Source organism: Dermochelys coriacea, chromosome 1 (assembly GCF_009764565.3).
Source record: "Dermochelys coriacea isolate rDerCor1 chromosome 1, rDerCor1.pri.v4, whole genome shotgun sequence".
NCBI classification, from domain to species: Eukaryota; Metazoa; Chordata; order Testudines; family Dermochelyidae; genus Dermochelys; species Dermochelys coriacea.
The window spans coordinates 61,640,579-61,652,836 of record NC_050068.2 but is presented as its reverse complement, the minus strand read 5'-3'; the positions used below and the strand labels follow the sequence as shown (position 1 = coordinate 61,652,836).

At 43.9% G+C, this 12,258-nt stretch overlaps 1 protein-coding gene across 1 annotated transcript in view; it reads left to right on the top strand.

Moving 5' to 3' along the window:
* Positions 1-12,258, top strand: part of DNAJC15 (DnaJ heat shock protein family (Hsp40) member C15) — a 54,778-nt gene that overhangs the window by 7,351 nt on the left and 35,169 nt on the right. The window contains exons 2-3 of the mRNA XM_038372633.2: positions 1,838-1,889; positions 4,235-4,308. Of these exons, the coding sequence (XP_038228561.1) occupies positions 1,838-1,889; positions 4,235-4,308 (126 nt within the window). The remainder of the gene's footprint in view (positions 1-1,837; positions 1,890-4,234; positions 4,309-12,258) is intronic.

The following is a 12,258-nucleotide window of genomic DNA, read 5'->3' as shown; positions in this document are numbered from 1 at the left end:
ACTGTAAAACTGATATAAACTTTTTTTTTACACAATTAACATGCGAAACTTTATGCTAACATTGAGACCAAGAACCTAGTTACATTCAAAGTAGGTTGAGATATTTATATTGATAATGATAATGTTGACAGTTACAGAAAAACTAAATAAAACAGGAAGAAAACCTCTTTTAGGATGGATATAAACCCCATGCTTCAAGCAGAGTCCAATGACTAATTGACAGGCGTTAGGAAGAAGTCTCCCTTGTTGGCAGTTATTGAATATTTCTCTACTATGAAGTTTAATACAGCTTTCTCTGACGCATCCATTACTGGCCATTGCCAAAGACAGGATACCGTAATAGATGGACCACTGATTTGGTATAGCAGTTTCTGTGGTTTTCCTTTTTTCCCCGTCCCAGCAATTCTGACTTTTCAACAGGGGAAAAAAAAATTCTATCTGGCTCCAAAAGTTTCAGATTTCTAATGACTTGCCTGGGGTGTCACAAGGAATGGAATCTCAAGGTATGAAACAAAACAAAGACTGCAGGCTGATGCTTGCTTGGAGGAATAGGAGCCAGGAGGACAAGTCAAGGGCCCTTTGAAGCAGGAAAACAAAGGTGGCTGCTTTGGGGAAGAACATCAGAATTTCAGAAATACACCCCCACTAGCTTCCTCTCAGCTGCTGTGCCCAATGTGGAGGTAGTCAGAAAACAAGAGGTTCCAGAACTTTTTCTCTTGATGAGGCCTGTCTGAGTCTGAGGGACAGAGGACCTAGAAGGCCCTAAGGCAGTATTATACTCCCAGCTGCATTGTAGATCTCCCAGGCTGGATAGACTAACACTGAGTAGCTCTGTTCAAGCTAGCATGCTAAAATGAGCAGTGTGGATGTGATGGCATGGGCTAGCCACCAAAGGACAGACCCAAGGTGGTTGGACCAGCCTTGTACTTGAGAAGCTAGGTCACGCCATCTCCCATGCTACAACATTCATGGTGCTATTTTGAATCTGCTATCTGAAGCACAGATAACATGTTTATTCAGGTTAGGAGGCTCCCAGCTGCAGTGTAGACTTATCCCTGTAGACCCTATTTTACCCCTGTGACCTCAGCTATAGCTCATGCTGATTGCATTGGGGAAGGAGTACCAAAGGCTGGGAGTTCTCCCAGTTATTACTGTGTAAGTCTAGGGACTGTGCCTGAGTTAAAACTCCCTTTTCTAATCCCAGAAATTCTGTCATGATGAGATTCCTGTGCAAAGCCCTAATGCAAACTTTATTCCATTCATAATCCCAATCCAACCACCTGGATTTTCTAGTTAATATTATGGAGGTTTCTGTTATCTGTGTTCTTTTAAATTAAACTGGAGTTTTACTGTATGAATTATTTCAAGTAACCCTAGCAGAATAGTTTTGCATGCCATTTTATATGATCTCCTGTGAAAATGTTTTAGCAAATCACATAATTGTGAAACACTAGTAAGAGTCAGTTTCAAACTAAACATGAAGTTTTGTCAGAGGTTAAGTAATGTCATGGAACAAGGAAAGCTATTTAATTTTCCAGTGATGTCTGAGTTTCTAATTTCATGCGTTAAAACGTATCCAAGGATTTATTACTTTTTTACACACTGAAAGTATTGGTACATTCCAAAGTTAAAATACATGGAGAAAAGGTTGTAATTTTTTTTATAAGAAAATAATAAAATATTAAACCTTATTGGGGAAGATTCGCTAAAGGTTTACAGAAGTGGACCATATGGTATGCACATTCAGACTTCAGAAATGCTCACTGTTGCAATAGAATGTCAATTTATTTAAAATCAGAACTTCAAATTTTATACTGACTCAGTTTTTCTGTTATAGGCCAGAACTATGATGGCACTTGGCCTGGGTGTTGCAGCTGTTGCATTTGCAGGTAACTGAACAGCCATCTGAACATGCGGTCCCAGTGTGATGCTGTGCCCAAAAGGGCTAATGTGAGATATAAGCAGGAGCGTAAGAAGTTGGAGTAGGGAGGTTCCATTTGCCACTGGTGAGACCATTACTGGAATATTGTGTCCAGCCTTAGTGTCCACCCCTGAAAAGGAATGTAGAAAAATTGGAAAGGTTCCGAAAAGAGCTACGAGAATGGTTTGATGTCTGGAAAACCTGACCTAATGAAGTTGAATGTGTTTAGCGATCAAAGATGATAAGAGGTGACTTCATCACAGTCTACAAGTACCTACGCAGAAGGAAGATATGGGATAATAGAGTACTCTTTAATCTAGTTTACAAAGGCATAAAAAGATGCAGTGGCAGAGAGTTGATGCGCCTTTTTCCCAGTTTGAATTTGTCTAGCAAGTTTTAGCAGTGAAGGTAATTAACCATAGGAACAACCAGTTCTAATTTTTTATGTCCATGTGTGGAATGAATTTTATTATGTGCACCAATATGGAGGTGATGTGTGACACATAACGAAATTAATGTGGTGGGGGTGGGACTGAGGTGTTTGGAATGCGGGAGGGGGCTCAGGGCTGTGGGGTGTGAGCTCTGGGGTGGGGCAGGGGATGAGGAGTTTGGGGTGTGGGAAAGGGCTCAGGACTGGGGTAGAGGATTGGGTGCAGGGGGTGAGGGCTTCGGCTAGGGGTGAAGGCTCTGGGGGTGGGGCTAGGGAAGAGGGTTGGGGTGCGGGCTTTGGGGTGGGACCAGGAATGTGGGGTTTGGGTACAGGCTGTCCCAGGGCTGCAGTAGGGAGAGAGGACTCCCCCCAGCACTCTTTCACTGCAGCCGCTTGGGGCTGGGGGAGAGGCATCTCTCCCTGGTTGCGGCAGCTCCGGTGGGGCGGGGCTGGGCTGGGGGAGGGGCTCCTCTCCCCCGGCTGCTGCAAGTCCGGAGCAGGTCTGCACTGGAGCCGGCAGGGAGAGGGCTCCTCTCCCCGGCGGGGCAGGTCAGCGTTGGGGGAAGACGCATCTCTCCCTGCTGCAGCCCTGAGCCCCTGCGCGAGGCTTAAGAGGCAGCTGCTCAGCGGTGCAGTTTACAGGGAATTAAGGGGACAATTTACCAAGGGAAGTGGTAGATTCTCCATCTCTCTAAATCTTTAAATCAAGATGCGATATTAATTTGAAAGATAGATTCTCGTTCAACCTTAAATTATTGGGTTTCATTCAGGAATTACAGGTTGATATTCTATGGCCCATGTTACATGGGAGGATCAGGGGTTCCTTCTGGCCTTGAAATCTACAAATTGATTTCTGTTCACTTCAGGTAATCAAATCACACGATATTAACTTGATTTCTTTGTAAACCTAAGTACACGCTTTCATGATTGAAATAACCTATGTAGACATCTTGATCATTAAGAATGAAAACAAAATGCTATCTGGCTAAAGCATTATCTTATTTTAAAAAATAATTAAAATGGCATAATGGTGACTAAATTTTCTAGTATATAGTAAGCAAAAAACAAAAAACAACCCAACCAAACAAAAAAATGATTATTCCTACCATGGCTTTGATCCAATTTCTGATACTAAACTTGGTAGACCTACTCAATTCTTTTCCAAAATGGAGTAGAATTTACTAACTGCTAAATAGAGCTCCATCCAGTCTGTTTTGTATTTAGAGAGGGTCATGGCTAAATTGGGTCTCTAATGGTGCTGGATCCAAAAAGACTCAGTTTTTCACTAAATAAATAAGAATGCAAAGAATTACTCACTTTGTGTGATATTGGTGCAAAGTTGTATGAACACTGTAAGAAGTAGATTTGGAAACAACTTTGAGCTGTACTTATTTTGGTGAATTACATTACAAATGCCAGCTATAATTGCTAATTGCAATATTTCCAACAATTTACAAGACACATATCTCAGTTTATCCTATCCAAACATATTGGAATATGTTGGCCTTGAGAACAAACATTGTGAATCTTGCAATTTATTACTTTCTTTTCCAAACTTATTACCAAACTTTTCCCCTCTTCTTAATATAAAGATTGAAAAATGCAACTGATTGCAAACTCATCAGAGAACTGTTTTGGGCTTGACTACAAAACTGACTGCTTGGGGAACATCTTGAAAAGCAGTAAAGTGCAACAGTGCTTGCCAGCAAACAAATGACATGAAGAGATTAAAAATGGAGATGGCTTTGATTTTTAGACCAAAAATCCTACACGGTATTATACTTGCAAAATAAGTGTTTGCACAGGTAAACCTCTGTAAAGGTTTCTTTTTTAAGTGAAGTTTGATTTTTTTTTATTATTATTTTTATTTAATTGTTTTTCAGGTCGCTATGCTTTCCAGGTCTGGAAACCACTGGAACAAGTATTCACAGAAACAGCAAAGAAGATTTCAACCTCTGTAAGTTGAGATTATTTTACCATAAACAATTTAAAATTATATTTAAAATCACAAACATGATTTAAAATTGAAGAGAAACATTTTAGGATATCTAGTTAGGTTTTCTATTGCAAGATTATTCTCAATGCTACATGCTCCAGTGCTTTGTTCGGTGTAGTTTTAAATGCTTTAAGATGAATTTTTCTCAAAAGTTGCTGGTGAGATTCTAGTGTATGAGTTTAGTTTCCGAATATGACTTTCCTAGTATCAAAATTGTTTGCAAGAGAATGTATAAGGAATGTAATCATGGCCCCTTTAGCTATGGCAAACTTCTAGAAGGATCGAAATGACTTCCCGTGACCTAAGATATCACTTTAAATGGTGGAAAAATAAAAATCTCTAGTCACTTTTCTTTCAGACATGGCTTATAAAAATGTAAACAAATTGCTGGGGAGGTTTGTCATGGTAATATGAAAAAGAATTGAAACCTGTCTTCTCTCCGACACATCAGTTGTGCTTTTATCCAGTGTGCTCCAGCTAACAGCTGCCTGAATTTTTACCCAGATTGCCTGTTTTTGGTATCTTCTCCTTCATTCTGGTATGTGCGTCAGTGGAATCTTTGCTGTGCACTCTCCTTAATATCTAATCTTGGCTTTGGTGACTGTCCTCTCCTGGAATGTGGGCTAACAAAGGTTTCTCCCATTCCTCTCTATGGAAGCAAAGTCACACTAAGGGGGATATTTGTTTGTTTCAATGGATCCCTTCAGAGGCCTCAGGATATGGACACTTCCGTATTTTTCACAGTCTGGAATGCCCTCTCTGCAGGGGGCATGTTGACATTTAATATTCAGCGCAAAGCATATTGGATATTCAAGTAAAAGCAAATCTTAGTCAGCACTACATCCTCTTTGTGGTGAGATCAAGGGCAACAAGGTCTCTTCACCCTCCCAAGCAGAGCAGTAGGCTGTAGAATTTAAATAAACACACAAGGAAACAGCAGATGACAGATTTTTCACACACAGTGCCATAATGGCACTTCTATACCAATGTGGATGGGGAGCAAAGGTGGGTAAGTCATGGAGCTTAAGAGAAAAAAACAAAATTGTGGAATCTAACTTTTGTGGGTACCATTATAAAATTCTTACTGTTCAGGGACTGGAATTTAGGATGTGCTGCATGTGCGTAAGTGAATGTGCAAAGGATAGGGCTGACATCAGAATCCGTACACTGTCCACAACAAGCCCCAGGCACTGCCAAGGCTGCTACCGTCACATGGCAAGCCAATAATGATGTGCCTGCCCGTGTTGCCAGGTCACTGATCCCTGGCACTGGAAAGGGGGTGCTGCTCTCGCTTGCGGCACTGGTCCTTGGATTGTCGGAGGTCCCACTCCCAGCGCTAATCATCATCGCGTCCCCGATCCTCTCGGTACAGATGGAAGACTTGGCACTGCTCCCTTTCCTGGCAGCACCACTAACCTAGCCAGCTCTGATCAGCACCGCCATGGCCCTCTAGATCCCGGCCTCCATCCCCCTGGTGGCCAAGGGAGTAGCACACAAATACTTTGTTCCCTCCAAGCGTTACAAATATCTATACTCCCGCCCTCAGCCCTGCTCCCTGGTAGTGTCTGTGGTTAATGAACGTGAAAGGCAAAGGCAGCAGGGACCCACACCTAAGTCCAAGAATTCTAAAAAACTTGACCTTTTTGGTAGAAAGGTCTACTGCATGGGGGGCCTACAGCTCAGGATTGTTAATCAGTTGGTAGTCCTGAGCAGATATAATTTGAACTCATGGAGCTCCATGCTCAAATTTAAGGAGCTAATACCATCAGAGTCCAGGGATGAGTTTGGGGCCATTGTGGAGGAGGGCAAGACAGTGGCATGGACCTCTTTATAGGCCTCACTTGGCAGCGCATGCCTTATCCTCTGGCATAGCCATGAGGAGGACCTCATGGCTTCAAGTTTTGGGCCTACCTCCTCTAGGTCCGACAGACCTTGCAGGACCTGCCCTTTAAAGGGACAGGATTATTCGTGGAGCAAACAGACCCCAAGCTACACAGCCTAAAGGATTCGAGGGCGATGATGAAGTTGCTGGGGATGCATACGAAAACACTTTAAGCCTCAAATCCCCTCAATATCCTTACCAACCTCACCCTAGGCAAGACTTTTCTAGACGGCAAGGTAGGAACGGCAGGCATAAGCCGTCTCTGCCCTCGTCATCACAGTGCCAAGCATGCACCCCCTTGGCCTCCAAGTAGGCCTTTTGAAGATGCACCTGGGGAGGATGTTCTAGACTGTATACCAGATCCTCGACCCTGCTTTCAGAATCGTCTGTCCCACTTATATCCTGCATGGTCCCAAATAACATCGTACCGCTGGATACTTCGCACGATAGAAGTGGGATATTCTCTCCAGTTCTGCTGCTCCTCCCGTCTCATTCCTGTCCCTCTTCAGGGACCCTTCTCATGAGCAACTCCTTATCCAGGAGGTACAATCGCTTCTTCCCATAGGGGCAGTGGAGGAGATTTCTCAGAAGCTAAAGGGCAAAGGATTCTACTCCTGCTATTTCCTAATCTCCAAGGCAAAAGGGGGGGGTCTCAGATCCATTCTAGACTTGCGAGGGCTCAACAGGTTCATGGTGAAGTTGAAGTTCCACATGGTCTTCCTCAGCACTATCATCCCTTCCCTGGATCTGGGAGACTGGTATGCCGCCCTTGACATGAAAGACACAAATTCTGACGTAGCTGTTCTGCCAGTGCACAGGTGATTTCTGTGGTTTGTAGCCAGCTACAAACACTCTCAATTCACAGTCCTCCCCTTCAGTCTGTTGATAGCCCCCTGAGTGTTCACCAAGTGTATGTCGGTTGTAGCAACATTCCTCCGCAGGAGGCAGGTGCAGGTCTATTCCTACCTCAAGGACTGGCTACTCAGGATGCATACCAGGGAGCAGGTGGAGTCTCTAGTCCGACTAGTCAGAGCTACTTTTGAGAGGCTGGGACTCGTCAACATGAACAAGTCAACTTTGTCACTGACTCAAAGAATAGAATTAATCGGTGCAATGCTGTACTTGGTGCAGGCAAGGGCAGTCCTGCTAGAGACCCAATTTCAGACCATGACAGACATTATCCAAAACCTCAGGAGGTACCCAACCACTACTGCAAGGAGATGCCTGAGTTTCCTCGGCCACATGGCAGCCTGCACTTATGTGGTCTGGCATGCCAGACTGAAGACTCAGACTACTTCAAGCATGACTCGCATCTTTATACCGCCTAGGGCTTGACAGCCTGGAATCTGTGGTCATGGTGCCAGACCAAGTACTTGGGTCCCTCCAATGGTGGCTTGATCCTTTCACAGTGTGTAAGGGAGTCCCGTTCAACAGCCCTCAGCCCTTCTCGTCCCTAGTAATGGACACATCAGTACTGGGTTAGGGGGCGCATCTGGGAGAGCTCCAGACACAAGGATTATGCTCGCAGGACGTGCTCTCCCTGAATATCAATATCGGAGAGCTCAGAACAGTCCAGCTAGCACGCCAAACTTTGCTATCCCAGCTCCAATTCCAGCGTGTGGCCGTAATGACAGGCAATACCTTGGTCGTGTTTTACATCAACATGCAAGGTGGAGCCCGCTGTTCCCCCCCCCCCATGTTGGGAAGCCCTCAGCTATGGGAGTTCTGCATAGAAAGCCCACTCCGTTCACCTGGAAGCAATCTCTCAGGTGTGCAGAACAAACTAGCAGACCACCTCCAAACTAGCGGACAATCATGAGTGGGCCATGCGTCCAGATGTCATATATTCCATCTTCCAAAGGTGGGGGTTTCCCCAAATCGATCTGTTTGCTACTAGGAGCAATAGGAGGTGCCCAGTGTTTTGTTCCTTTCAGAATCACAGCCTGGATTTGATCTCGGATGCATCCTTTCTTCCCTGGGGAGACCGTCTCATATATGCCTTTCCACCATTCTCACTCATGCCCAGAGTACTGTTGAAAATCCGCAGAGACAGTGCTATAGTAATTCTGCTGGCCCTAGCATGGCTCCGTCAACATTGCTACACCACACTTCTGGAGCTGTCAGTGGACACTCCTATCGTGTTACCATTCTACCTCGATCAGATCACGCAGGATCACGGTCGCCTTCACCACCTGGACCTTCAGGCCCGCCATCTCACGGCTTGGAAGCTTCATGGCTAAACCCAATGAGCTTTGCTCAAAACCAGTAATAAAGGTCCTGCTTGGCATCAGAAAACCATCCACCAGGTGAACCATCCATTAGCAGAAAATCATCCACTTATCTAGCCAAGTGGAAGTGGTTCTGTCATAAATATAAAGGGAAGAATAAACACCTTTAAAATCCCTCCTGGCCAGAGGAAAAACCCTTGCACCTGTAAAGGGTTAAGAAGCTAGGATAACCTCTCTGGCACCTGACCACAGTGACCAATGAGGAGACAAGATACTTTCAAAGCTGGAGGGTGGAGAAACAAAGGGTCTGGGTCTATCTGTGTGATGCTTTTTGCCGGGGACAGAACAGGAATGAAGTCTTAGAACTTAGTAAGTAATCTAGCTAGATATGCGTTAGATTCTGATTTCTTTAAATGGCTGAGAAAATAAGCTGTGCTGAATGGAATGGATATTTCTGTTTTGTGTCTTTTTGTAACCTAAGGTTTTGCCTCGAGGGATTCTCTGTTTTGAATCTAATTGCCCTGTAAGGTATTTATCATCCTGATTTTACAGAGGTGATTCTTTTTACTTTTTCTTCTATTAAAATTCTTCTTTTAAGAAACTGAATGCTTTTTTCATTGTTCTTAAGATGCAAGGGTTTGGGTCTGTGGTCACCTATGCACATTGGTGAGGATTTTTAATCAAACCTTCCCCCCCAAAAAAGGGGGTAAGATTTGGGAGGATTTTGGGGGGAAAGACGTTTCCAAACAAACTCTTTCCCAGTAACCGGTGTTAGACGTTTGGTGGTGGCAGCGAAAGTCCAAGGGCAAAGGGTAAAATAGTTTGTACCTTGGGGAAGTTTTAACCTAAGCTAGTAAAAGTAAGCTTAGGAGGTTTTCGTGCAGGTCCCCACATCTGTACCCTAGCTTTAGAGTCGGGAAGGAACCTTGACATGGTGGCAGTGGTGGGATTAACTTGAAATCAATTTGAGATTTTTTTGAACCAGAAGCACAGATTTGAAAAGGAACGCTGGGATACAGATGTGGGGACCCTTCCCTTTATATTTATGACAGGTTCACTTGCTGGTGTGCCCAACATCACACTCCTCCACTCCAGGCGTCTATACCACTCATCCTGGAGTCCTTCTGCACCTCAACCAACAAGGCCTGGCAGTGTCATCCATCGAGGTTGCTGCTATCTCGGCCTTCCATCCGGGCATGTCTGGACGCTCCATATTTGCTAATCCTATGATAGGGCGTTTCCTTAAGGGCCTGGAACGGCTATATTCTCGGGTTAGACAGCCTCTTCTGGCATGGGACCTTAACGTGGTCCTTCCAGATTAATGGAACCCCCATTCGAACCACTTGGCATCTTGCTCCCTTCTCTACCTGTCATAGAAGGTAGCCTTCCTGGTCACCATCACATCAGCCAGGAGGGTGTCAGAGTTAAAGGCCCTTGCTTCTGATCCACCCTACCTGGTCTTCCAGAAGGACATGGTGCAACTCAGACTTCACCTGGCTTTTGTCCTTAAGGCAGTGTCACAATTCCATACTAGCCAAGACATGTTTCTACCTGTTTTCAATCCCAAGCCCCAAAACAGTACCCAAGAGCAAAGGCTGTACTCATTGGATGTTCGGCAGGTGTTAACATTCTACATCGAGCACACAAAGCCGTTCAGGAGGTCAAATCAGCTGTTCGTGGCGGTGGCAGACCACATGAAAGGACTCCCGGTCTCCTCTCAAAAATTATCTTCCTGAATCCCAGCTTGTATCTGCACACATTATGAGCTGGCCAAGGTCCCAGCCCTGCCTTAAGGCTGACTCCACAAGGGCACAGGCTTCATCAGCTGCATTCCTAGCCCAGGTCCCGATACAAGAAATCTGCAGGAGAGCTGCTTGGTCCTTGGTGCATACGTTTACCTCTGACTGTGCTATCACACAGAACACTACAGATGATGCAGCTTTCAGCAGAGCGACGCTCTAATCTGCGATTCCTTAACTCTGACCCCACCTCTGGGATGGAGCTTGGAAGTCACCCGATTGGAATCGACATGAACAAGCACTTGAAGAAGAAAAAATGGTTACTCACCTTCTTGTAACTGTTGTTCTTTGAGATATGTTGTTCACGTCCATTCCAATACCCACCCTCCTACCCCTCTGTCGGAATAGCCAGCAAGAAGGAACTGGGGAGAGGCCGGGTCAGCAGGATCATATATTGAGCACCATGAAGGCACCGCTCCGCAGCCAATCCGACGGGAGCTGCTGGGGAAAAAATTTTTGACAGCTATGCACGTGGCGCACGCACACCTGATTGGAATGGATGTGAACAACAGTTACAAGAAGGTGAGTAACAGGTGTGTGTTTGTTTTTTTCCCTCCCTTCAGATTCTTTCTTTAAATCTTTCTTTTGGCTAGCTTTGCAAGATGATCTCCAGTCAGTGCAGTTTCTTTCTTCTGACTTGTCCTCCTCTATTTGAAAACTTAAAAATTTCAAGCATCATACTCATCATCTCTCACAGGTTAAGTGTTTGTTTGTTATAACCTTCATCCTTCTGTTCTCTTCCTTGTTTGCCATTATTTCGTCTGTGGTCTTAATTTGATTAATTTTGCCAGGGCAGGAACAATAGCTTTGTTTTTCTCTAAAGTGTGTTATAAATTTATGGTCCAGTATGTGCATTAAAAAATGTCTAACAGTCAACCAACATTTTCTGGCATTTCTGTTTTACAAGTATCTTCTTCCTTTTGAGTATCTGTGTTGGGATATGTTTTCCCAGAATGTATCAATGTAATTATTTTCTGCCTGTGACTCAGAAGATGTGGGCAAAGCCGAACAAAACTGATATTTCCATCTTCCAACTATGGAAGTAGAGAGCATATAGAGTACCCTTTCCATAGAATCCTGCAGAAGCCCCTGCTGCCCCAATTCCTTTGTGCTCTCTCTGTATGGTTTTTGTGAAGGATTCAAAACTAGAGAACATAATAAGATAGTTCCTTCTAGTCCCCTCTGTCTGCAACATATTGCTTTCTGGACAGTGTTGACTACTGAACTAGTAGCTATCACAGCAGTAATTATTGCTGCTCATGCTGCTGGAGAATACATTTAATAGTTGCATAGTTATCTATGGTTAATGTTATAGGAGAGACTAGCAGAGCACATGGAAACTTTGGGAACCGTGGGTATGGGCTGCAGTTTCCTGTGGTTCACCTCAGGCTCTGTATAATCAGAGACCTCACCCTAATCCTAATTTTATTTGTTTGTAACAATTCCCAGTTAATTACAGGTTTCAGAGTAGCAGCCGTGTTAGTCTGTATTTGCAAAAAGAAAAGGAGTACTTGTGGCACCTTAGAGACTAACAAATTTATTAGAGCATAAGCTTTCGTGAGCTACAGCTAATGTAATGCATCCGATGAAGTGAGCTGTAGCTCACGAAAGCTTATGCTCTAATAAATTTGTTAGTCTCTAAGGTGCCACAAGTACTCCTTTTCTTTTTTCAGTTAATTACATTCAGAGATGAGAGTAAACAACATATTGATTTTCTTCCAGATCACTAACTGAACCCACGCTGAGTGATTATTAAATGGTCATTTAAAATGCCTGTGTCTTGTGTCTCTTACCTATTTTTTATGTAAGCAAAAAGCATGTATAGTCAACAATTCTGGTAATCTTTTAATTAAGATTAGTAACTGAAATGTATTGAAATTTACTTTGAATCACTACTTCCCATTTAACTGTAACTTACGGTAGTTAAGTATATATACATAAGTGAAAATACTACCGTAGTTCAGCCTTCAAGTTTCTACTGTAATATGTTATTTCAGTGAAA